The sequence below is a fragment of the Leopardus geoffroyi genome, chromosome E2 (genome assembly GCF_018350155.1).
Source record: "Leopardus geoffroyi isolate Oge1 chromosome E2, O.geoffroyi_Oge1_pat1.0, whole genome shotgun sequence".
Lineage (NCBI taxonomy): Eukaryota > Metazoa > Chordata > Mammalia > Carnivora > Felidae > Leopardus > Leopardus geoffroyi.
In genome coordinates, this window is record NC_059335.1 from 10976799 (window position 1) to 11001525 (window position 24727).

General features: G+C 54.7%; 2 protein-coding genes across 6 annotated transcripts in view; both read left to right on the plus strand.

Annotated features, from left to right (window-relative positions):
- Positions 1-6148, plus strand: part of SYMPK (symplekin scaffold protein) — a 35431-nt gene extending 29283 nt beyond the window's left edge. For all 4 annotated transcript variants that reach the window (XM_045440831.1, XM_045440830.1, XM_045440832.1 and 1 more), the window contains 5 exons: positions 3641-3828; positions 4710-4886; positions 5063-5158; positions 5411-5743; positions 5912-6148. In XM_045440831.1, coding sequence (XP_045296787.1) covers positions 3641-3828; positions 4710-4886; positions 5063-5158; positions 5411-5743; positions 5912-6046 — 929 coding nt within the window. In that variant the 3' untranslated portion in view covers positions 6047-6148. The remainder of the gene's footprint in view (positions 1-3640; positions 3829-4709; positions 4887-5062; positions 5159-5410; positions 5744-5911) is intronic.
- Positions 6149-6232: 84 nt separating this feature from the next.
- RSPH6A (radial spoke head 6 homolog A) lies at positions 6233-22976 on the plus strand. 2 transcript variants are annotated; one of them, XM_045440834.1, is made up of 6 exons: positions 6233-7129; positions 10469-10703; positions 15328-16092; positions 17295-17439; positions 18180-18297; positions 22563-22976. In XM_045440834.1, exons 1-6 carry the CDS (start codon positions 6462-6464, stop codon positions 22798-22800), a joined length of 2169 nt encoding a protein of 722 aa, XP_045296790.1. In that variant the 5' UTR covers positions 6233-6461; the 3' UTR covers positions 22801-22976. The 2 variants fall into 2 exon arrangements, with proteins under 2 accessions (XP_045296790.1, XP_045296791.1); XM_045440835.1 differs by lacking the exon at positions 18180-18297 and having other exon boundaries at positions 22563-22793.
- The last annotated feature ends 1751 nt before the right edge of the window (positions 22977-24727 follow it).

A 24727-nucleotide genomic window follows, 5' to 3' on the forward strand; every position in this document is an offset into this window, starting at 1 on the left:
CCCATCTCAGCTCTGGATACCCGCCCTCCTCCCTTTTCCTCCCTCCTCCTCTCCTTCCTCCCTCCCTCGCTCCATCCAAGGAACTGGCTTATCTACTATGCGCTGGCACAGAGTAGCCCTCAAGAAAGGTGGGGAGCCCCTCCCTCCCCAGGCCTGGCCTGAGGAATGAAGGAAGCTGAGCCCTCGGCCGAGCAGGGGCAGAGGTGTGGCCAGCAGAGCAGATGGAGCGCACCGGGGCACTTGTTGGACGAGGAGTAGGTGCAGAGTCCGGTCTGGGCTCCTGGGCTCCGGTTGAGGCAGGGGAATGTGCCTCCAGGGCAGGGGCTTGGGGACAAGCTGGCCGGCTCACCACAATCAGCAGTTTCATAATGGCTGCTGTCGCCGTTTAGTGAGCACTTACACTGAGCCCGGGCGTCCTCTGTGCCCTACGGGCCTGCCTGCCCCTGCGCACCGCCCCTTACCTGGTGAGTATGCCGACGTCCGTGTTATAGACGAGGAAATGGAGGTTCCGGAGAGGTTGAGTAACTTGCTCAGGGCCACACACAGCTAAGTGGCGTAGTAGAACACAACAGGAGCCGACGTCCAGTAGAGCCGAGCTGGAATCCGGCTCTGCCAGTTCCACCTGTGCGTGCACCCTGGGTCTCGGGCCATCTCCCTAGGAAGCCTTCTGTCCCTCAGCCCTCCTCAGCACTACCCCCGCTCCTCCCCGAGGGCGGTTTCTGGTCCAGAAGCCGTGCTTTCCCACGGAGGTGGGAGCCCTTACTGTCGCCTGCTGTCCTCAGAAGACACCTTTGACCCGACTCCTTTAAGAGCAAGGAGGGGGGTCTTCCCCTCGCCACTTAGTTTCATGTGTGGCCTAAAGTAGCTTCTTAGAAGCCTACTTGTTTCCTAGCCTTCCTCAGCAAGTGCGGTCAGAATCTTTTAGATCAAGAGAGGAGCTAACGGAAATTTAAAACCCACACCACATTGAGGAGGCACTAAGGCCTCTAGCGAAAAGGGTCTCGAAGCTGAGCATCCAGAAGTGGCCTTCTTATTTATTTATTTTTTAAGTTTGTTTATTTATTTACTTACTTAAGTAATCTCCACACCCAGCGTGATGCTCAAACTCAGAACCCAGAGATGAAGAGTCGCATGCTCCTGCGACTGAGCCAGCCAGGCACCCCTAGGAGTGGCCTTTTTACACACTGTCGCCCCTTTGATGTCAGGGAAGCTCTGGGCCCACTCCCAAGGATGGTACGCTCACACAGTTTTGCGTACAATTTGAGGGGATTCACAGACCCCACCACCCCCACCAACCCCATTCACAGACCCAGATGTAGTCCCTGGGGGAGCACCTGGCTGCAGGTTGCTCCAGTGAACAGTGGCCAGGTCCCTGGAGAGATCCTCAAGGCCTAGCCTTTTTAAATGTATTTATCTCTTTTTTTTTTTTTTTTTTTAATTTTTTTTTTTTTTTAATTTTTTTTTTCAACGTTTATTTATTTTGGGGACAGAGAGAGACAGAGCATGAACGGGGGAGGGGCAGAGAGAGAGGGAGACACAGAATCAGAAACAGGCTCCAGGCTCTGAGCCATCAGCCCAGAGCCCCACGCGGGGCTCGATCTCACGGACCGCGAGATCGTGACCTGGCTCAAGTCGGACGCTTAACCGACTGCGCCACCCAGGCGCCCCTATTTATCTCTTTTTAAATGCTTATTTTTGAGAGAGAGAGACGGAGAGCACGAGCAAGGGAGGGGTAGAGGGGGGTGGGGGACAGAGGTTCCGAAGCGGGGCCTATGCTGACAGCAGAGAGCCCGATACGGGGCTCGAACTCACAAGCTGTGAGATCATGAACCTGAGCTGAAGTCGGTCACTTAATCAACTGAGCCCCCCAGGATAAGCATTCTTTCATGTCATTCACACCCCTTTTAAACCACCCTCTTTCTGTGGTGAGTTTTTCTATAACTGGACCTGCCCCGGTGGCCTGGTGCAGCAATTAAGAAAACTCACTGAGCACCTCTGCTCAGCCCTTTGCTGGGCGGTGCTGGGATGGAGACAGCCTTGGTCCTCCCTCAGGGACTCACAGTCTATCCCTGGACAATAACAACCCACAGTGAGCAGGGCTGAGACAGGGGAGCCCCAAGGGGACACCAAAACTGAAACCACAGAAGGAGGAGTAGGAGTGAGGTAGCCGGGGAGATGATGATCCCAGAGAAAACAAGACTATTTGCAGAGGCCAAGAGATGTGCTGGCATGGTGTGGCTCTGGAACTGCAGACATGAAGCTGATTAGATCTTGTGGTTTAGGGGAAGGGGCCCAGTCAAGAGAGGTCAGACTGGAAGCATTAAGAAAACCATGCCTGGGCCCCATCCACGGAGTGTCTCATAGGCCCACAGTAGGAGATTGGGCTTGATTTCTGGGAGGCATGGGGTTCAGAGTAAGCTTTTTAAAAACCCCTCAGGCTGCTATGGAGGGTGGATTAGAGGGCTGGGTGGGAGGCCCAGGAGGAGACTGGAGCAGAGGGGGAGGAGAGGACAGGGGGTTGGCTGTGGACCCTTTCAGGCAGAGCGGGCAGGAGCCAGCCACTGCCTGGAAGGGAGGAGGAGGCGCTTTCTTGGTTTCTGGTAGGTTCACTCTGGCTTCTGCACTCTCCTCTGGCCCAGATACCTGCCCTGTCCCCATCCAGTCTCCTTCCTGCCTGCATTCCTGTAATGCCTCCGTCCTCCTCCTGTTCCTTATAGGAGCCCCCTCATTCCTTATAGGCACCCACCCCTGTTCTCCATTAGCCTCTCAAGGATTGGGGGCCTCTCTTCTGGCTCAATAAAGACTTCCTGGTTGACAGACTCACATGGCAAGTGGTGTTTGGGGAAGAAGGGGTCCGGAGGCAGTTCCTGGGGTCTCCCCCTTAGCACAATGGATCAGAGCACTGCCAATCCTGATTTTGGGGTGCCACAACCCACTCCTGAGGGAACAGACCCCAAAGCCTGCCTTCCTTCATGGATGCCCATACTGTGCCCACTCTCCTTGAGCCCTTCCCCACACTGGGTCTGGAGCTGGAGAGCTCTTCGAATGCCCAGGCTTCCTCCTCTTGCTCCTTCCTCCCTTCTTCTGTGGACCGTGCCTCCCACGTGGCCCCAGGCCTGGTATCCCTCCAGCACCAGCACAAACCCTTATGCCCTGGTCGGGATGGGGAGTGGGCAGCCCCTAGGCCAGCCTGCTGGTGGAGAGCATCTCTCCTATGAGGGGGCTTATGGAAGTCCAAGCTGCCTTCCCACTCTGGTGGGGGTGGGGAGGGCAAGCCAGAATGGGCCCCCAGGCTTTGGCAACCTGTCTTTCCTGCCTCAGCCTTCCCGTGGGTTGTCCCTGGAGAAAAAGGGCCAAGGTCTGCCCGCTCCGCCCAGCGTGGGGCTCCCAGGAGCTGGACATGTCTTTAACCTTGGACCAAGACCACAGGCTTTCCAAGGACCAGGCTACAGTACATCCCCTCAGGGACCTGCTGGGCGAGGAAGTCCCTCTCGCCTGGAGCTTCAGGAAGTGAAGGCTAGGTCTCCACTCAACATGGGCAGATAATGGGGCTCTGTCAGGGCGGGGCGGGGGGGGGGGCTCCCACCTCCCAGGGGGCAGGCGGGCAAAGAGGACAGGCCCACTTTCCGCCTCCTCGCAGCCACCAACCTGTGCTTTGCGGAGCGGAACGTGTACACGTCGGAGGTGCTGGCCGTGGTGATGCAGCAGCTGATGGAGCAGAGCCCCCTGCCCATGCTGCTCATGAGGACCGTCATCCAGTCTCTGACCATGTACCCCCGCCTGGGGGGGTTCGTCATGAACATCCTGTCCCGCCTCATCATGAAGCAGGTAACCCGCCCCTGACCACCCCAGTCCCGCGGGCAGGACACCACAGCAGGACACGCTGGAGACAGATTGGGGGCAGAACCCCAGGCTTTCCCGGCCAGCTTGCCTGCCGCCCCCCAGAGGGAGCCGGGAGGAGAGCACGCTCCAGGAGACCCGCCAGCCCCCTTTGCCCTCCCTGGCCTGGGCCAAGACGAGACAGCCCAACAGGGGGCGCTCACTCGGCTCCAGGATGGCCACTGGGTGGCAGGAGCAGTTGGCAGGCTTCACGGGCCCGCGTCCCAGGAGAGGCGCAGTGCCCCTTGCCACTAGCTCCGCACCCGGCCAGGAGGCACACTAGAGCTGAGAGGTGGGCCCGTTTTTCAAGAGAAGCTTGAAATCTGTGTGTTTAGAAATAACCAAGAGGAAGTAAGTAAGTAACAAACCCCACTCATAAGCTCTCAGACGAGATCCAGCCCACAGGTTGCCACTTTGCAACATCTGGCTCACAGGTAAAATGCAGACTCAGACGACCCTGGGTTCAAATCTCGGCTCTGCCCCCTCGGTACCCACGGTACCCTGTGCCTCCGCCTCCCTGGGCCTCATCTGTCTAGCAGGGCCGGTGTTGCCCCTCAGGGCTGCTGTGGAAGTGAAATGAGACGGTGCTTGCCTGATAGGGCCACTCCCGTTTCCCTCTCCTCTTTTCCTAAGTGGCCCTCAGGAGCCGCTTGGGATCAGAAAGAGAGTCACAAGGTCTTCTGCAGGGCCAGAGGTCGCGGGGCGTGTAGCCCAGAGCAGTCTGTTGCCTGGTAGGGATTTGGGCCCCGTCTTGGTCAGGTCTCTCTCCTAGTTCGGGGGGTGGCTACCTGCACGCCCCCTCAGGACCACTCCCTCCCTGCCCCGTCCAGGTGTGGAAGTATCCCAAGGTGTGGGAGGGCTTCATCAAGTGCTGTCAACGCACCAAGCCCCAGAGCTTCCAGGTCATCCTGCAGTTGCCACCCCAGCAGCTGGGTGCCGTCTTTGACAAGTGCCCAGAGCTCCGGGAGCCCCTGCTGGCCCACGTCCGATCCTTCACCCCCCACCAGGTACCCCAGGGTGTGGGATGGGTGGCCCCGTGGGTTCAGTCCTGGAGGAGTGGATGGGGGTGGGGAGAGGGGAGCCCTGCACTGCCACAGAGGGTCAGGGATCAGGGATCTGGGGTGTCCACTTGGGGTCTCGAGTCCGATCACTCCATAGAGCCCCCGACCTGCTCTTCCCCTAGCAAGCACACATCCCCAACTCCATCATGACCATCCTGGAGGCCAGTGGCAAGCAGGAGCCAGAGGCCAAGGAAGTGCCCGCGGGGCCCCTGGAAGAGGTGAGGGCCCACAGCCCCCCACTCCCCAAGCCATCATGGCCCACCCTGTTCTCCTCACCCCAGACACCTGTCTGGGAGAGGCTCCTGCCGAAAGGGATGGGAGGTGGGGGAACAGTTGCCCCGTACTTACTCCTTGTGCCCACCCTGCCGTCTGCCTCAGGGTGCCTTCTGGCTCTTTGCCACCATCCCCTGACAGTCTGTGACCTGCCGCCCCCCTCCCCTGAGCTTCTCTTTGCCCTTCCCGACCCCCAGGACGACCTGGAGCCCCTGGCCCTGGCCCCAGCCCCAGCCCCCCGGCCCCCTCAGGACCTCATCGGCCTTCGGCTGGCCCAGGAGAAAGCCTTAAAGCGGCAGCTGGAGGAGGAACAGAAGCTGAAGCCGGGAGGAGTGGGAGCCCCCTCGTCCTCCTCCTCGTCCTCCTCTTCCTCCACCCGGCCAGGCCCTCCCCAGCCCGAGGAAACCATAGATTTCCGGGAGGAGGGGCCTGAGTGTGAGACCCCCGCCATCTTCATCAGCATGGATGACGACTCGGGGCTGACCGAGGCCGCACTCCTGGACTCTAGTCTCGAGGGGCCCCTACCGAAGGTAGGGATGACAACTTCAAAGCAGCAAGGGAAGAAAACAGTCAGGGCCCCGGGGTGAAGGGTGTGTGCCAAGTGCCCAAGGTTGGGGTGGGGAGGGGAGGGTACAGCCCGAAGGAAGGCTCAGAGGTAGGACCACACTGTCCTTGACCCACTCCCCCTCTGTCACCAGGAGGCAACAGGCGGGTTGACCTCAAAGGAGGAGCGCAGCCCCCAGACCCTCACCCCTGCCGGAGACGATACCGTGAAGACCCCCAGCCCCGCCGCCGAGGAATCCGGGGAACCCGAGACCAAGGGGAACAGCTGACGGGGCTCGGTGGGGAAGGGGAGTGGGGCAGAGAGCTCGGGGAGGGCAGGGCGGGGCCTAGCCGGCGGGGCTTTGCCTTTAAAATTAAAAAGATCGCGGGTCTGGGGCGTGGATGCAGTCTCTGGTCTCTCTACCTGCGTGTCAGCTGTGGGACTGCGCGGTAGCTACTGAACGCGCCCAGCCGCTGGCTGGAGGACAGGCAGCCCCTCGCTCGTGGGGCTGCGCCTGCGCGGAAACCGGCTCCTAGGCCCCGGCGTCCCCGCGCGCCCTCCCCTGGTAACGGCCCGCCCCCTCCCTCCTTAGAAACCGGGCGGCTGGCATAGAGGCTAGCCGGCCTGTGGCGGCAGGCGGGCGACCGGTCTAGCCTGCCTGTCTGCAAGCCTTCCTCCTGGAAGTCGGCGATCCCTTTTGAACTATGGGGGACCCACCGCCCGACCCTGAGCCCCCTTCCCAGCCGCCTTCAAGTCGGAGGAGTTCCCAGGTTTCCCAGCGGCGCGGTCTGGAACTCTCTCGGCCCCAGCCCGCCTTCCCCGAGGAGGCGGAGCAGATACCACTTGATACCTCCATCCTGCAGAGCAATCGGGGGATTCTGGCCAGCCAGGCCAACCTCCAGGGCTGGTCGCTAGGGGCCAGCCCCACCCAGCAGGAGAACTTGACGATGTTCCAGGCTGAGGAGGCCCAGCTGGGTGGGGTGGAGTACCCGTCCCGGAATATGGGCTTTCCCTCCGAGCTACAGCCCCAGCTTTATCTGGAAGAAGGTGGGATCCAGGCCACCCAAAACGCCGGCCTAATGCTGCAGCAACTACAGCGGGGCCAAAGCAACCTCTTCCAGAAACTGGAGTCTTCCTACCTGGAGACCCAGCCGGACTTATTGGGCCAGTTCAACATGTACCAGAGAGATGACCTGCAGTTCAGCCAGCATGGGCCCTACTTGAGGGATGAGCCCACCCTCCAGTTCTCACCCTCCGAGCCGGGATTCACGCCTTTCACTCTGGAGGTGCCCGAGCCGGAGCCCCTGGAGCTGGCCGTGCAGAACGCCAAGGCCTACCTGCTGCAGACCAGCGTCAGTTGCAGCCTCAGCCTGTGAGAAGGGGCGGCTGAGTCGGGGGGAGAGGGGGTGGGATCCCGGCGGGGAGAGGACCCAGCCAAGGCTCTGCCTCAGGCTCCCAGGTCTCTTCAGTCAGACCGGGGATCACCCCTCATGGGTAACCAGGGACTGTTCCAGGGGCATCTAACTCAGGCTAGGAGTCAGGGGATGGAAACGCTAACAACAGCTAGCATTTACTTACCAGGCTGCCACCATTCATATATTAACATCTAGTTCTCATAGCTGAGATTAGCACATCTACTGTCCCCGTTTTACAGAGGACGAAGCCAAGACAGAAAAATTCGGTCCCATATCCAAAGTGATAACAGCTAGGATGTGGCAGAGTACGTGTGATTTGGCTCCTGAGGCCCTATTAGCCAGTAACTTGCCAAAGCCTCTTAGCTGTAGTTAGAATACACTTCTCAGTCCCCATTACGTCATCATGGAACTTACATTTTGGTGGGAGAATGGGCAATAAATATAATAAATGATAGGTAATGATGGAAGCTAAGGTGGAAAATAAGGCACGGCGAGGGGAGTTAGGGAGTGCATGTGAAATAGCATGAGGTCAAGGGAGGCCTCTGGGGAGGTGACATTTGATCAGGGACCTGAAGGAGAAGAGGGAGAGCACCTTGCAGGTGACAGAGGAAGCACATTTAAAGGCTTCAAGGCTTGCTGTGTTTGAGGAACAGCAAGGAGGCTGGTACAACTGGAACCAAGGGAGAAAGGGAGAGCAGGAAAGGGCCAGGTTGGAGAAGTAACAGTTCTTGCTAAAGCACAAAACTGACCCCATCTCTCCCAGGCACAGGGCTTGCCATGGCTCAGGAGTAAGTGCTTCCTCCTCACAAGAGCCATTCAGCCCCTGCCCCTCTCCAAACTTCATCTCTAGTCAGCTCCTGGCCTCAGATCCTAGAGTCTAGCCAGAATTAACCTCTAGCTTTTCCCAACAGTTCCCGCCCTTGGAATCTTTAAGGTCCTTTATTCAAAAGCCATGGTCAAAGTCTGACCTCTCCTTACCCTTCCCAGTTCAGTGATGGCTCTCCAGCACACCCAAGACAACTGCCAAAGGGTTTCCACCCTGCAGACAGTTAGACATACATGTTTTCTTGGAGAAAGAGAGAGAAAGCACGCTCAAACATGACAGCATGGGAGAGGGGTTGAGAGGGAGAATTCCAAGCAGGCTCCACACCTAGCCTGGAGCCTGATGCGGGGCTCGATCCTTTAACACTGGGATCATGACCTGAGCTGAAATCGAGAGTCAGACGCTCAGCCAACTGAGCCACCTGGGCGCATCACAGACACACATGCTTTGAAATCAGACCAACCTGGTTTCAAATCGTGACTGTGCTACCACTGTGTGATCTCATGGCCTCAACTTTTCGGAGCCTCGGTTTCCTCACCTGGAGAGTAGGGATTGTAATTGTTCCTCAGATGTACAATTGTGGTGAGAATCCAACACTGCTCTCAAGTGCTCAGCATCGTCCCTGGCTCAGGTAGAAGGAAGCCATTACAATACTGTTATCACAGTATTGTCTCACTGTGTATCAGGCGGTGTCACTGCCTCCTCTCCTCCCCTGATCCCTCCCTCTCCTTCCACCCCAGCCAACATGCCAGGCACACCCTCCACTCAAGGCCTCTGCACATGACCCCCAATCATACCACCTGCAAACCATGGCAGTTTTCCTTCTTCCTTTCCGATCCTTTTTGCCTTTCCTTTTTCATGTCATATTGCATTAGCCACGACCTCCAGTGTAGTCGTGAAAGCAGGCATCCTCGTCCCCAATCTCATAAGGAAAAAATGTTCAGTCTTTCACCATTATGTGCCATAGGTTCCGCTTTATGTGATTGTAAAAAAATTACCTTCGGGGCGCCTGGGTGGTTCAGTCAGTCCGACTCTTGATTTCAGCTCAGGTCATGATTTCACGGTTCGTGAGATCAAGTCCCTCATCAGGCTCTGTGCGGACAGCCAGAGCCTGCTTAATATTCTCTCTGTCCCTCCCCCACTCTCACTCACATGTGCGTGCGCGCGCTCTCTCTCTCTGTAAATAAATATTTTTTTTTAATTACCTTCTAGGGGCATCTGGGTGGCTCAGTTGGTTAAGCACCTGACTTCAGCTCAAGTCACGACCTCATGGTTCGTGAGTTCAAGCCCTGGGTCGGGCTCTGTGCTGACAGCTCAGAGCCTGCAGCCTGCTTCACATTCTGTGTTTCCCTCTCTTTCTGCCCCTCCCCTGCTCACTCTCTGTCTCTCTCTCTCTCTCAAAACATAAATAAACATGAAAAAAATTAAAAATAAAATAAAATTACCTTCTGTTCCTAGTTTGGTAGGGTTTTTAAAAATCATAAACGGGTGTTGAATGTTATCAAACAACTTCCCTGCACCTACTGAGGTTATCTTACATATATTTTGAACATATTAACATGATGAGTTAATTTTTTTTTCTGTTTTTCTAATATCTGTCCAGACTTGCATTCCTGTTATTAGCCCAGTTTAATCATGGTGCATCATTTTTTGAGAGCATCTTTTTGCTGGATGTCATTTGCTAGTATTTTGCTTAGGGTTTCAGCATCTATATTTCTAAGCAAGATTGGCATGGAATTTTCCTTTCTCCTAGTTTCCTTCAGTTTTTTTTTTAATCTTTTTTTTTTTGAAAGTTTATTTATTTTGAGAGAGAGACAGAGAGACAGTGCACATCAGTGGAGGGAGAGACGGGGGGGGGGAGAGAGAGAGAGAGAGAGAGAGAGAGAGAGAGAGAGAGAGAGAGAATCCCAAGCAGGCTCTGCACCGTAAGTGGGGCTCCATCTGATGAGCCCATGAGATTGTGACCTGAGCCAAAATCGAGAATCAGACACTTAACTGACTGAGCCACCCAGGCGCCCCTTTCTTGAGTTTTGTTGTCAAGATCATGTAAGACTCACGAGATGTCTCAGGGCCTATGCACCCGCTGTTCCCTCTGACTGAAATACTTCTCCACCCACCCCCACCCCCAGTATCTGTATGGTTTGCCTCCTCACGTCTTTCAGATCTCAGCTTAAATGTCACCTTGGTGTGACCTTCCCTGGCCTTCCTATTTAAACTTACAAGCCATCTCCTATCCCTGGCATTCCCAGCCCCCCTCCCTGCTTTGTCTCCATAGAAATTACCACCTCCCGACACACTGTATGTTTTGCACATTCGGTTCATTTCTGTCTCCATCATCAGAATGTCAGCCCCACCAGGGCAGGGACCTTTTCTGTACTGTGTCCCCAGCGCCAGGCACGGGGGCCAGCACGCTGAGCTCACTGAGCTGAGCGAGTGATGTCTCCCACCTCCCACTCCCTCCCACGGGAGGCAGGTATGAGCATCTAGTGAACCTGCTGACCAAGATCCTGAACCAGCGGCCCGAGGACCCTTTGTCCATCCTGGAGTCGCTGAACCGCACCACGCAATGGGAGTGGTTCCACCCCAAGCTGGACACCCTGCGGGACGACCCAGAGATGCAGCCCACCTACGAGATGGCGGACAGACAGAAGGCGCTGTTCCTGCAGAGCGGAGGAGGCGAGGGCCAACAGGAAATGGAAGAGGAGGTGGTGAGAGAGGCCATGGGGAGGGGCGCGTGGCAGGAGGGGCAGTGACCTAGGCTTAGGCACAGCCGGTGCTAAGGTCCAGGGGCGAGGGGATGCACAGTAGGACCCAGAAACTGCAAACAATTTCAGGTCAGTATGTGAGGTGGGCCACGGGGGGTGGGGGAGGGGCGGGAGGACCAGGTCACAGAGGGCTTTGCATGCCAGACCAAGGAGACTGGGCTTTCTCCTGAGGCTGCTGGAGCACCACAGAAGGGTTTGAAGCAGAGGAAAGGCTAGTGGGCTTTGCTTTTTAGAAGACTGACTCCAGGGGCCCCTGGGTGGCTCAGTCGGTTTAAGCTGCAGACTCTTGATTTCGGCTCAGGTCACGATCTCACAGTTGTGAGGTCGAGCCCCTCATCAGGCTCCGCGCTGGGTGTGGAGCCTACTTAAAATTCTCTCCCTCTCCCTCAGCTCCTCCCCCACTCGCTCTCTCTCTCCCTCTCTCTCTCAAAACAAACAAACAAACAAACAAACAAAAAACAAAAAACAAAAAACTGATTCCAGCGGCTAAGTGGAGGTGGAGGCTGGTCTCCCTCTTGCCGTCCTTTACTCCTCCCTCCCCCAAATAATTCTGATTTGCAGGTGTTTTCTGTGAAACTCATTGCCTCCTGGAGTCTCTCAACACTGAAGTGCCCCTTATCCCCAGACTCAGTTTCCCCTTTTGTAAGTCGACCCCTTGCTAAAAGCTCTTCAACTCCTGGCCCAGTAACATTTCACTAGCCTCAGAATATTTAATTCCACAATTCTGTTTCCAGGCTTGGACAACGGCATAAAATTCAGGTGAAGGATTCTTCCACTCGTTCAAGAAACATTTGCTGGGGACTCTATTTATGATGATTCCGACGCCTCCTAGGCCCCCGCTAAGAGCCTTGAGAGCCTTGTCTCGGCTCATCCCCCGAAACAACCCTGCAAAGCAAGCGCTACTTAATTTCTATTTGTAGAGGAAAGACTTCAGCTCAGAGGGCGGGAAGCTAGGACGTACCAGAGACAGAACTAGGAAGGCAGGACAGTGACCTCCAAGCCCGTGCTATACAGAACCTTTGCCCCATCTGCGGATGCGATTGCTCTGTGCTCACGTCCATGCTTCTGAGAGTCTGGGATTCTGGCGACGGTGGGGTGGGATGGTGAGAGACCACGGGAGCGACAATCTGACAAAGGAATGAGCCCTTGGGTGAGCAAAGCGCAGGTGGAAATACCAAGCCTCGCGCCAAGTTTTACCTGGGAATATGGTTTTAAATTTCAGATGCAGTTTCTCCTCGGGAGGCCCCACCCACTTGGAAATACACCCTTCCTTTCCACCTCCAGGTCTTACCCACATCTAATGCAAGGCCCCGAAGGCTCCGCCTCCTTAGAACGCTTGGCTCCTAGAGGCTCCGCCCCCTTAGAGCACCACGGCGCTTGAGGCTCCGCCCCGTTGAAATGCCAACCCCCGGAGGCTCCGCCCCCTGACGGGCTTGTCCCTGAAGGCTCCACCCACTTAGAATTTGGAGCTGGAATTCTTTCTGGGAGGTCCGCAAACTCGTGGCAAAATTGTGGGCGTTTGTGGCCTGTGCATGTTTCTAGGAAGAGACTCCAAGAAATCAGTGATTCATCATTTTTTATATATTTCTCTGACAGGAGGTAGGGCTGTCATTTCCTTTTTTCTATTTCTCCCAAGTCGCTAGCCACGATCCCCAACAGCCATGGTGGAATAATGCATTCTTTCCCCCCATCCTCTGAAATGCCATCTCTGATTTATTTACACCTCTACGGACTCGACCTGTTTGTGGATTCTCTATCCTTCTCCTTCCCCCCTTGTAGATGGCTTTCTTGCCCCGGAACTCACTGCGCCTCTGTTTCATAAAGCTCCTGACTACTCTCCAAGTTATAATTTCAGACTAACTTCAGTATTATTGCATCACATTCCAAAAGCTAACACTTTACTTATTTGACAACATAGACCATGTGAGGTCAGGAAACAGATGATGTTGCAGAAGTGGAGACAAGTGGTGTAAACAAGACAGAAGTTTCTCCTCACACCCAGTGGTCAGGTGCAAGCAATCTAGAGATGGCAGGAGGATGCCAGCTGTACGTTCTCTCCACCCAGACACGCGTTACTGGCGATAGCAGAGGATGGGGAGAGAAGCAGAGTCTGACCTGACCTTGGGGGGCAGTTTCCCACTCTTGCTGAAATTAACAGTGAGCGGGGTGGAGTGATATCATTCAAACATGGTTGGTGAGGCCACTCCATTGCCATGTGGATGGAGGGTGGGGATTCCCAGAAAGAGGGTGATGGCCATTGGCTCATGGGCCAGGCACACACTCATCCCTTTTTTTTAAATAAAAATTTTAAGATGTTTTATTTATTTTTCAGAGAGAGAGAGAGAGAGCAGGGGAGGGGCAGAGAGAGAGGGGGGCAGAGGATCCGAAGCAGGCTCTGTGCTGACAGCACAGAGCCTGATCTGGGGCTTGAACTCCCGAATCTGAATCCGAGATCACCGAGCCACCCGAGCACCGCTCTACCCTCCTTCCTTTGTCTTCCTCCCCGTCAGCGAGGTGTCTTGGAATTAAGCTTGACTCTGCTCCCCCTGAGTGGCTGGTGTCACCACCAATCAGGAAAACCAGCTTTTGCATTGCGTTTATGATGGGAAGAAAGCGCCAGAACCACTTTCAAAAGAACGATTCTCCTACTATTGAGCATTAGGGTGTGCTACATCTCGAGCTGAGGTAAAAACAAACAAACAAACAAAACCCCAGAATCTGAAGCAGGCGCCAGGCTCCGAGCTGTCAGCACAGAGCCTGACGCGGGGCTCGAACCCACAGACTGTGAGATCATGACCTGAGCCGAAGTCGGACGCTCAACTGACTGAGCCACCCAGGTGCCCCCTTATGAAGTATTCTTATGAAGGGTGATGTATCCCTCACCCAGACCCTTCAGAATGTGACCTTATTTGGAAGGAGGGTCATTGCCGATGTAATGAGTTATAATGAGGTCCTTCTGGAATAGGGTGAAGCCCTCGTCCATTATGCCTAGTGTCCTTACAAAAGGTAAAGTTTGGACACAAAGTCTCAGTCATCCAGCATGTGGCTCCCACACTTACCTGTTTCACTTGCTGCCACACACACAGAGTGGACCCGTATTAGTCTGTTATGGCTGCTGTAACAAACTTAGTGGCTTAAGACCACATAATGTTTTACCTTATAGCTCTGGAGGTCAGAAGTCCGCTTCGGATTGGGCTTCACCAGGCTGAGGTCAAGGTTGGCAGGGTTGCCCTACTGATGGAGACTCTTGAAGAGAAACCATTTCCTAGCCTTTTCCAGCTTCCAGAAGCAGCACACTTTCCTTCCTCCTGGGCCCTCCTCCGGAACCTTCCAGTCTGTGACTCTGATTTCTGCTTTCATGACATCTTCTCTGACCCTCCTGCCTTCCCCACTTTCACTTAGCAAGACCCTTGTGTTGACTTGGGGCCCATCCGGACCATCCAGGATGATCTCCCTGTCTCAGGATCCTTAATTTAATCACACCTGTAAGTCACTTTTGCCGTGTCAGGTAGTCACAGGCCCAGGAATCGGGACATGGACATCTTTTGGGGAGATCATTACTCTACCTCTATACCTCCTCTCTCTCCCTTCTGCTTTCAAATTCTGGCAAGAGAGCATGTGGTCTCCCCGATTTGGGCAATGTGTTTCCCTGGGCCAGTCATGTTGGCCAAGGGTGGGTCATGCCAATCTCCTGAGGAAGGACCTCATGTGTTTTGGTCTCTGCTATATCTCAATGCCTGCCTAGCCTGGGACTGGCACCCACTGGGTCTTTAATAAAGATTTCTGGACTGACTGAAAAGTATTGGGGTCAGCCTGTGGCCATGTGGCTATGGGAGTGGCTGCCTCGGTCCAAACCTCACTGTATTCTAGTCTCAGCCCTCAATTTGCTTGTTCTCACTCCCTTTCTGCCCCCACTTCCCCGTCTCTTTGCCTCTCCCCCTCTGTCCCCCTGAACCAAGTAGATGGTGAAGGAGGAGGCGGTGGGGGCAACAGTTATCACCACCATCCTCCAGCATCACTGATTCCTGGGCTCAAGGCCTGCATCTTCCCTTAATTTGTTATATGATTTGGGGTATCTGTTAGGGGTGCATTTGGCTGCAAGTAACGGAAAACATGACTAAAAGTGGCCTCTTTGCCCCATACAACAAGAAGGGAGGTAAGGTGGCTCAGTGATGCCACCAGGGACCCGGCAGTTTCCACCTTTCAACTCTACCATCATTAAGGTATGGGTACACACCATCCCATGCATTGCCTCATGGTCCCAAAATAGCTGCTGTGCCTCCAGATCTCACATCCCATTGCAGGCAGAAAGAAGGGGGAAGGATGAAGGAGCAAAGGATTTTCTCCTGGTGATTTTCCTTTTTCTTTCTTTCTCCCCCTACCCCCCCCCCTTTTCTTTTCCTTAAGGGACCTCCTCCCCAAGGACTTGCCCCTACATCCCACTGGCCTGCAGCGGTCACATGAGCAGCTGGGTTACAGAGCAGTTTAGCTCTCCGGATTTCACAAGTCAGGCTAGGGAGCAGGGCTTCAGCCTTCTTTCCTCTGCCCTCCACCCGCCCCTCTGCAGGCTGAGACGGCGGTGCCCAACGTCATGGAGACGGCCTTCTACTTGGAACAGGCTGGCGTGGGCCTGAGCTCGGACGAGAGTTTCCGCATCTTCATGGCCCTGAAGCAGCTGGTGGAGCAGCAGCCCATCCATACCTGCCGCTTCTGGGGCAAGATCCTGGGGCTCAGTCGCAGCTACCTGGTGGCCGAGGTGTCCTTCCGGGAGGGCGAGGAGGAGGAAGGGGAGGAGGAGGCGGAGGAGATGATGGAGGGCGGCGAGGGCATGGACGCGCCCGACGAGGAGGAGGGCGAGGAGGACGAGGAGAAGGACACGGACATTGTCCCCAAGCCCATGTGGAAGCCACCGCCCGTCATCCCCAGGGAGGAGAGCCGCTCGGGCACCAACAAGTACCTGTATTTCGTGTGCAACGAGCCGGGCCGGCCGTGGACGCGGCTGCCGCACGTCACGCCCGTGCAGATCGTGCAGGCCCGCAAGATCAAGAAATTCTTCACCGGCTTCCTGGACGCGCCAGTCGTCAGCTACCCGCCCTTCCCGGGCAACGAGGCCAACTACCTGCGGGCCCAGATCGCCCGCATCTCGGCCGCCACGCACATCAGCCCGCTCGGCTTCTACCAGTTTGGGGAGGAGGAGGGCGATGAAGAGGAGGAGGGCGGCGCGGGGCGCGACTCCTACGAGGAGAACCCCGACTTTGAGGGCATCCCGGTGCTCGAGCTGGTGGACTCCATGGCCAACTGGGTGCATCACGCACAGCACATCCTGCCGCAGGTGAGGACAGGGGACTCACGGGGTTGGGGGGGGGCGGGGAGGGGGAGCTCCAGGCAATGCTCTCAAGCACTGGCTCTCTGCCGGACGTGCTGCATAATATTCACTCATCCGTTGGTTCATTCATGCAGCAGATATGGGTTGACGATGCCCTGTAAGACACTGTTGGGGCCGGATGCATCCTGGAGTTCCGAGCTTTTCGGATTTCAGAAAGGGGACAGGGCACCAGAATATTACGCAACAGCTCAGCTCAAGGACGGGCTGGGGCACCAGCCGGTGCTCAAAGATTTCATTATTTCTTTTTTCTTTTTTTAACGTTTATTTTTGAGAGAGAGACAGAGCATGAGCAGGGGAAGGGCAGAGAGAGAGGGAGACACAGAATCCGAAGCAGGCTCCGGGCTCTGAGCTCTCAGCACAGAGCCCGACGCAGGGCTCGAACTCACCGACCTCGAGATCGTGACCTGAGCCGAAGTCGGCCGCTCAACCGACTGAGCCACCCAGGCGCCCCAAGGCCTGCCTTTTTTGACCGCCTGATGTATTGAACTCTATATTCGTGCATTCACTGGTTCAAGGAAGCCCCTGCTGTGTGCTAGGAGCTTTTATTCATTCAGTCCACAAACTTTTATTGACTCTGCCACGCCTTCTTGAATCCAAACAACTTCTTTTGGGGGTGTTGCACAACTATCATCCCCACTGCCTCGCTGAGGCAGGTGAGTCTGCTCTGTGCTGTGCACTTAGGTGCGTTCACTTAACAAACACATATCAGCTCTTCAGGGCCTCGTGTAGCCCGTGAGCAATCCAACGATGCTACCCCCATTTCACCAATGAGCAGAAGATCATATGGGAGGCTGAATATCAGCTCCCCGGGGCAAAAATTGGGGGCGGGGGGTCTCTCCTCTCAAGGATGTTTCCCCAGCACCTATCTGTATGTAGTAGATGCTCATTAAATATCTGACAAATGAATGAATGAATGCCCAGATGGGGGGCCACACAGCCAGCAGGTGGCAGGAGTCTCCATCTCACAACTATAGCTCTCTCTCCCCCCACCCGTGTGACTAGCCCTGCCCCCCCTGCCCATACTTGGGTCCCTGAGGACAGGGCCAGGCCCCGGTGTCCTTCCTGGCCCCTCACCACCTCCCAGGGTGCAGGCGGGTTACTATCCCCCCGGGGGGTGCGGTATGACCTCCCCCCCCCCCCACCTCCAGGGCCGCTGCACTTGGGTGAACCCTTTGCAGAAGATAGAGGAGGAAGAGGAGTTAGGGGAGGAGGAAGAGAAGGCAGACGAGGGGATGGAAGGCGTGGAGCAGGAGGTCGGGCCCCCGCTGCTGACGCCGCTCTCTGAAGACGCAGGTAACAGTCCTCTTGGCCTCACGCACGCCAGCCCACCGGCCCAGGTGGGGACTGGGGAGAAAGCGGGGTTGGGGGGGGCATGTCTCTCAGCCTCAGTTGCTCCCTCATCTATAACACGGGCCTGGTCATCGTGCCTCCCTCCTAGGGTTGCAGGAACACGTCCATCTTGTGAGCCGTGTCTGGCATACGGCAGTGTTCCGGGTGGTGGGATATGATCTTTCCGGTCCCGTGTGGGCTTGGGGTGAGAGACAGAGAGAATTAGACAGGCCTTCCCCAAGAAGGCAGGACCCGAGCTGGAATTTGGAAGACTGGATGGGGATTTCCCGAGGTCAGGGTCTCAGGCACCCGGAGGAAGGAGAGGCCAAGAGCCGGTGAACGGGCAGAGCCCGAATTTAAACCCGGATTTCCGGGACCACAGGGCCTGTGCCATGCCCTCTGACCCTGGTCCAAAGCCATGGCTGACCTGGAAGGGCGATCACCGAGCACGGCAGCGCCTGCAAGGGAGGTGAGATAAGTATACCCACTTCTTGGATGCGGTCACTGAGGCTCAGACTGGCGAGGTGGCTTCCTGGGGCCACACGGTGAGAAAGTGATCTGGAGCCAGCCACACTCCCTTCACGAAGCCCCTCCCTGTCTTCCTTCTTTGCACCCTCCCCTCTTTCTCTTAGTCTCCCCTCCAGGGGGCTGCGCAGGGCTGTGGGGAGCTCTGACCTCCCCTGGTGCTCTCCACTCCCCTGCAGAAATCATGCACATGTCACCGTGGACCACCCGCCTGTCCTGCAGCCTTTGCCCACAGTACTCCGTGGCTGTCGTGCGCTCCAATCTTTGGCCAGGGGCCTATGCCTACGCCAGTGGCAAGTAGGTCTTCTAGTCCCGTCCAGAAGAGGAAGCCCCTATAACCTCTTCCGAGCCAGGCTGAGGGTGGACGGGGGCAGAGAGTGGAAGGAACCCCTTTCAAGAAGCCCCCTGGGCTGACCCCCTCACTCAGCTCCAGGACTTCCAACCAGGGCTAAAATGAGAAATCCCGGACAAAAAGTGAGAGCCCCTCAGATAAGAGAACGGAGGATCAGAGAGGGTATGGAACTGACCCAGGGTCACACAGCATATGCGGGATTCAAACCTGGATCTCTGGCCTCCCGGCCCAGGCTTCTCAGCTCTATGAGTCACAGAGCCAGACAGGACTCAGGAGTCCACTTTGATGTGGCCCTGCCAGGGGCACCGTCTTCTTTCCGGGGGACCTAACTTCTTCCCTGGGCCCCCCCGGCAGTTCTTCCAATTTGAAGGGTCTTGGGTCCATGGGGCAGAAGTCTTCCCTGCCAGGATCCCCCACAAGTTGCTCCCCAAAGATTTGTCACTGCTGCATATTCCCACCCACGCACACTCACTGAGACACTCACCACACACTCGCCGGGCACCGAGAGGCCCTCAGTCTCTCCCACTGGGCGCGACGGAGCCTTTCTGCTTTGCCGCTTAGGGAGCGCCCTCGGCAGCCCCGCGCTGGGCGCACTTACCAACTCCGTCCACCAGATGGCAGGATAAGTTTTCCTAGATTTTTCCCTTTCCAGCTCCGTGGCCAAGGTGCACTGTTCCATCCTATGATGAGATTTCGTGTAATCTGGCTACTTTCACCACATTCTTGGCGATTTTTTCCCCTCCAGAAACAGGGAAGAGTCTCCTTGGCTTGCTTTCGCCAGCCCCTTCTACTGGCCGCACCCTAATTTGCCAGCAGCTTTCTTTTCTTTTTAAAGATTTTATTTATTTTTTTAAGTTAATTTATTTATCTTGAGAGAGACAGAGACAGCATGAGTCAGGGAAGGGCAGAGAGAGAGAGAGAGAGAGAGAGAGAGAGAGAGAATCCCAAACAAGCTCCGCACTGCCAGCACAGAGCCCCCATGCAGGCGTCGAACCCATGAACCCCAAAATCATGACCTGAGCCGAAACCAAGAGTCAGATGCTTAACTCACTGAGCCGCCAGGCTCCCCTTAAAGATTTTATTTTTAAGTCATCTCACCCCCCAACACAGGGGTCAAACGCACAACCCCGAGATCAAGACTCACGCGCTCCACTGACTGAGCCAGGCAGGCGCCCTGCCAACATCTTTCTGAAAGCAAAAGATAGATCCAAATTGGGAACTCAACTCACCCATCCATCCACCACTCGATCATGCATCCCTCCCACCATCCATTTGTTTTTTCTTTATAAAACCCTCTTGGGTGTCACTGTTTGCCAGATGTATGCTAGGTCCCAGGCCCTTTATTGAAAAGGCGATATGGATCCTGCCTCTGAGAGCAGGCAGAGGAAGCACAGAAATTAATAGTATAGTGCCCCCCCCTCCCAGCCAAATAAATACCCTGTTACAAACTAAGTACCACTAGGGACAGTGCGGGGACCAATTACAGCTCATACCTGTTATCTTAAGGGGATCAAAGTGGGATTCCTGGGAAGAGCAACCTTGAGGTGAAATCTCTGGGGAAAGAGAGAAGTAAGGCGGGGGGGAGGGGGAAGCAGCTAGACCAGAGCTTCCCAGACTGTGAGTGTACACGACCCCAGGGATCTGATTCAAGTGAAGGTTCTGGTGACACAGGAGTGGGGTTGGGGCCTGAAGGTCTTTTTATTTTTTTTTAATATTTCTATTTGTTTTCGAGACAGAGAGAGAGAGAGAGAGAGAGAGAATGAGCAGGGGAGGGGCAGAAAGAGGGGAAGACACAGAATCCAAAGCAGGCTCCAGGCTCTGAGCTGTCAGCACAGAGCCTGACGCGGGGCTCGAACTCACGGAGTGTGAGATCATGACCTGACCTGAGCTAAAGTCAGACGCTTAACCAACTGAGCCACCCAGGCGCCCCTCTGAAGGTCTGTCTTTCTAGAGAAGCTCAACCTCCCTGGTGAGGCTTCCAAGGAAGCAGTGTTTTTGAAGGTTATAGGAAGACCTGGAGGAAAGCAAAGGTCTCAAGAACAGCAAGGCTGTGAAAATAAGGGCGAAGCCAAACAGCCTGCGGGACAAATTCTCCATCCCTCTCTCTTCCCCCCCACCCCCTGCCCCTCACTGCTTCTCTCCCTATCTCCCAGTCCCCTGCTTTTCCTCCCATTTCCTCCTCTAGTTAAAATTCTGGGAACAGGTGGGCTGGCAGGCTTGGCCCCAACCCCTTCTGTTCTTGTTTATTATCAGTCTTCAGTCTCCTCCTTCTAGAATGCAGGCACCACAGCAGACATTTTTGTCTAATGTGTTCACTGCGGGGTCCCCACACCTAGACCAGCACTGTCCAACGTAGAGAAAATGCAGGCCACCTGCATTACTCTACATTTTCTAGAGGAGCGCCCAGGTGGCTCAGCCAGTTAAGCGTCTTGACTCTTGATCTCAGCTCAGGTCTTGATCTCAGGGTCATGAGTTCAAGCTCCACGTTGGGCTCCGTGCTGGATGTGCGGCCTACTTAAAATAAATAAGTAAGTAAGTAAGTAAGTAAATAAATAAAATGTCCTAGAACTAGCCATGTTCAAGAGTAAAAACAGGCAAGGTTCCTTTTAATAGTTTATTTTACCCTATTATATTAAAAAAATTTTTTTTAACGTTTATTTATTTTTGAGACAGACAGAGACAGAGCATGAATGGGGGAGGGTCAGAGAAGAGAGGGAGACACAGAATCGGAAACAGGCTCCAGGCTCTGAGCAGTCAGCACAGAGCCCGACGCGGGGCTCGAACTCACGGACCGCGAGATCATGACCTGAGCCGAAGTCGGCTGCTTAACCCACTGAGCCACCCAGGCGCCCCTACCCTATTATATTTTAAATGTTGTCATCGCTATGTGAAATCGGTAATGTAAAACTTAACGAGCTATTTTACATTCTTTTTTTAAACTTTTCATACTCTGTCTTCAGAATCTGGTGTGAAGTTCACACTTACAGCACATTCCATCTGGATGCTACCTTCTCATCAGAAGTACTTGACCTTGGATTCAGATTTCACCACATTTACAGCTGAGAAAATAGATTCATGGACCCAAGTTGCCCCAGGCACACTTCGACATTCTCCCATTATCCAATAACAGAACTGAATATCGGTTTTATTGTTTACATCTGAATTCATTAAAATGAAGTAAAATCCACCCAGACGACAGCAGAACACACATTCTTTTCTTTTCTTTTTTAGCATTTCTTTATTTTTGAGACACAGAGCACGAGTGGGGGAGGGGCAGAGGGAGAAGGAGACACAGAATCTGAAGCAGGCTCCAGGCTCTGAGCTGTCGGCACCCTGATGGGCTCGAACTCATGAACCATGAGGTCATGACCTGAGCCTGTCAGACACTTAACCGACTGATCCACCCAGGTGCCCCAAAACACACATTCTTTTCAAGTGCCCATGGAACTGTCTCTAGGATTAGACCATATGCTAGGCCAGGAAACAAGTGTCGATAAATTTAACCGGATTGATTATACAAAATATGTTCTCTGGCCACACTGGAGCGAAATTAGAAATCAATAACAAAGGAATTTGGGGGACTTTCGCGGATATGTAGAAATTAAACAACACACCCCCTAAGTGACCAGGGGGCCGAAGGAGAAGGCACGGGTGAACTTAGAACATCAAATACAATGAGAAACTCGGGCTTTTGGGGCGCCTGGGTGGCTCAGTCGGTTAAGCATCCAACTGCGGCTCAGGTCATGATCTCGCAGTTCACAAGTTCGAGCCCCGAGGCGGGCTCTGTGCTGACAGCTCAGAGCCTGGAGCCTGCTTCGGATCCTCCACCCCCCTCCCTCTCTGCCCCTCCCCGGCTCTCTCTCTCTCTCTCTCTCTCTCTCTCTCTCTCAAAAATAAATAAAACACTAAAAAAAAAAAAAAAAAAAAGGAAAGAAACTCAGGTTTTTGGTCCCACCAGCCACGTTTCAAGTGCTCAGCAGTGACATGCATTGTTGCAGGGTACAGCTCTAGACAGCCCGGCACTTAGGAGACAGATGCTCAGTAAACACTCAAGAGCACTTGGACAGAGAGACCTGGTAGGCACAGCACATGCCACCCCACCACCCACACCTGTGCAGCCAGGCCAAGCCCTCGCGGGGTCCTACCTTCAGTGGAAGTCCAGGCTGGGGCCTTGGAGGGAGGATCTCTCAGTATCTCCCTGCCTTTCCAGGAAGTTTGAGAACATCTACATTGGCTGGGGCCATAAGTACAGTCCCGAGAACTTCAACCCACCCCTGCCAGCCCCCGTTCAGCAGGAGTACCCCAACAGCCCAGAGATCTTGGAGATGAGTGACCCCACGGTGGAGGAAGAGCAGGCCCTCAAAGCAGCCCAGGAGCAGGCCCTGGCGGCCGCGGAGGAAGAGGAAGAAGATGAGGAGGAAGACGAGGAGGAGGATCTGGATGACTGAAGGGGGCCCCCCCAAGCCCCTTCCGCAAGCAGGTAGATAGTAGGTTTTCCCTTATACATAGTTAGTGATGGGGTGTTGTTTCTTCCCCCCACTGTCAGTTTGCTTTCTGCCCCTGGAGGGCAGGAGTAGAAGAGGGAGGTAGCTGCTCTAAAATAAAATTTCCCCATGGCACTATGGCCTAGTTTCTCATTTGTGTGTTGCATTTTCTCACTGCAGTTGTTGACATGGCCCCCAAGTCAGGGCTGTTGAGCTCTGCTGGGAACAGACATTGCTGCATAGGCCCTCCCATCTGTTTCATTCATCCATCTGGCCACCAAACAACTATTTTTTTCAATGTTTCTTTATTTATGTTGAGAGAGGGGGAAGGGCAGAGAGAGAGAAGCCCAAGCAGGCTCCACGATGTCAGCGCAGAGCCCAACGCAGGGCATGAACTCCCGAACCGTGAGATCATGACCTGAGCCAAAATCGAGTCAGATGCTTAACTGACTGAGCCATCCAGGTGCCCCCAAACAACTATTGAAGTGCCTTCTGTCAGCCCAGCCCTGTGCTGGGGACACAGAGGGGGCCAAGCAGCTCCAGCTCTGCTTTCCCGGGGGCTCACTCTCTACAGGAGAGGCGGTCACATCTCTCGGCAGTGACAACCTGGATGGGGGAGCCCAGAGAACTGACCGAGCTCCTCAGCTGGCTCTCAAAGGGTCAAGAACAGAGTGGGGAAGAGCATTCCAAGCAGAGGGAACAACATGTGCAAAGACCAAGGGCAAGAGAGAGTTCTATGTTGAGGTAGTTTCCCGAATCTCCATGTTTGGGACGCGGGGTGAGGAGTTAGTTGTAAGAGATGAGGTTGGAAAGAGAGGTTGGCAGGAGCAGATCACTCAGGGCTTTATTTTGCCCCAAGAACACTAGGGAGCCACAGGTGGTCTTGGAGCAAGGGAGGGCCCCAGTCATACTCATGTTTAGAAAGACCTCTCTAGATGCCAAGTGGAGTGTTGGGATGGGAGTCTGGGAGAGCAGAGACCAGGCTGCTGGGAGGGTAGGACTGGAGTGGAGGGCTTTGGACCAGGGTGATGCAGAGAAAGGGACTAGAAAAGAGGAATTCAGGTAACAGAATGCAAAAGACTTGGGGGCTAGAAGCAGGGGGTGAAGGAAGATGATACAGATCTAGGGAGACACTGAGGTCTGCAGACTGGGTGATTGGGGGGATGGCAGTGTGAACTCTAAGATGGGGACACAGGAGAGGAGCAGGATTTGGAGAAAGATTTCAATTTCATTGTAGGTCTTGCTGAGTGTGAGATGCCTCTGGGACATTGTGATGAGAAATCTGAGAGACCACTGAGAATGGGTCTAGGAAGATCTGTGATGGGGTCAGGGTGGCTTCAGCAGAAGTGAAGGGCACTGGCAATCAGTGGGGCGTCATGGATTACTAGTGGGTCATCGGGACACTGCGGGCATTGCGGGAATCGATGGAATTTTGGCATCAGAAGAGGGTGTTGGAGAACCAAGTGAGATTGTTAAAGATAGTGAAGTCATGGAGACATATATCGGAGGCTGGAGGGAAATGTGGAAATGTTTGGGTTAACACTAATCAGTAGTGGGTGGGTGTAGCCCTAAGAGTTTTATGGAGACACTGGAGATCAGCAGGATTAGGGACATCATCCAGGGTGGGGTGGAATGTCTGGAGACGCTGTCGTCAGTCAGGGATTTTAAGATGTCAGTGGGAAACACTGGAGATCAAAAAGGTGTATGTTGCGAGTCTAAGAAGGCACTAGAACCACCTGGGGTCGTCTGTGAAGCGATGGGAAGTCCAGTTATGAAGCAGGCCTCCTCTTGAGGGTCCCTCCGTTGCTAGGCAAACGGTTCCCTGGGCGCCGTTGCTAGGGATTTGAGCTTTTCCACGACCCCGCCCATCTCCCGCTGGGCCCCGCCCCGC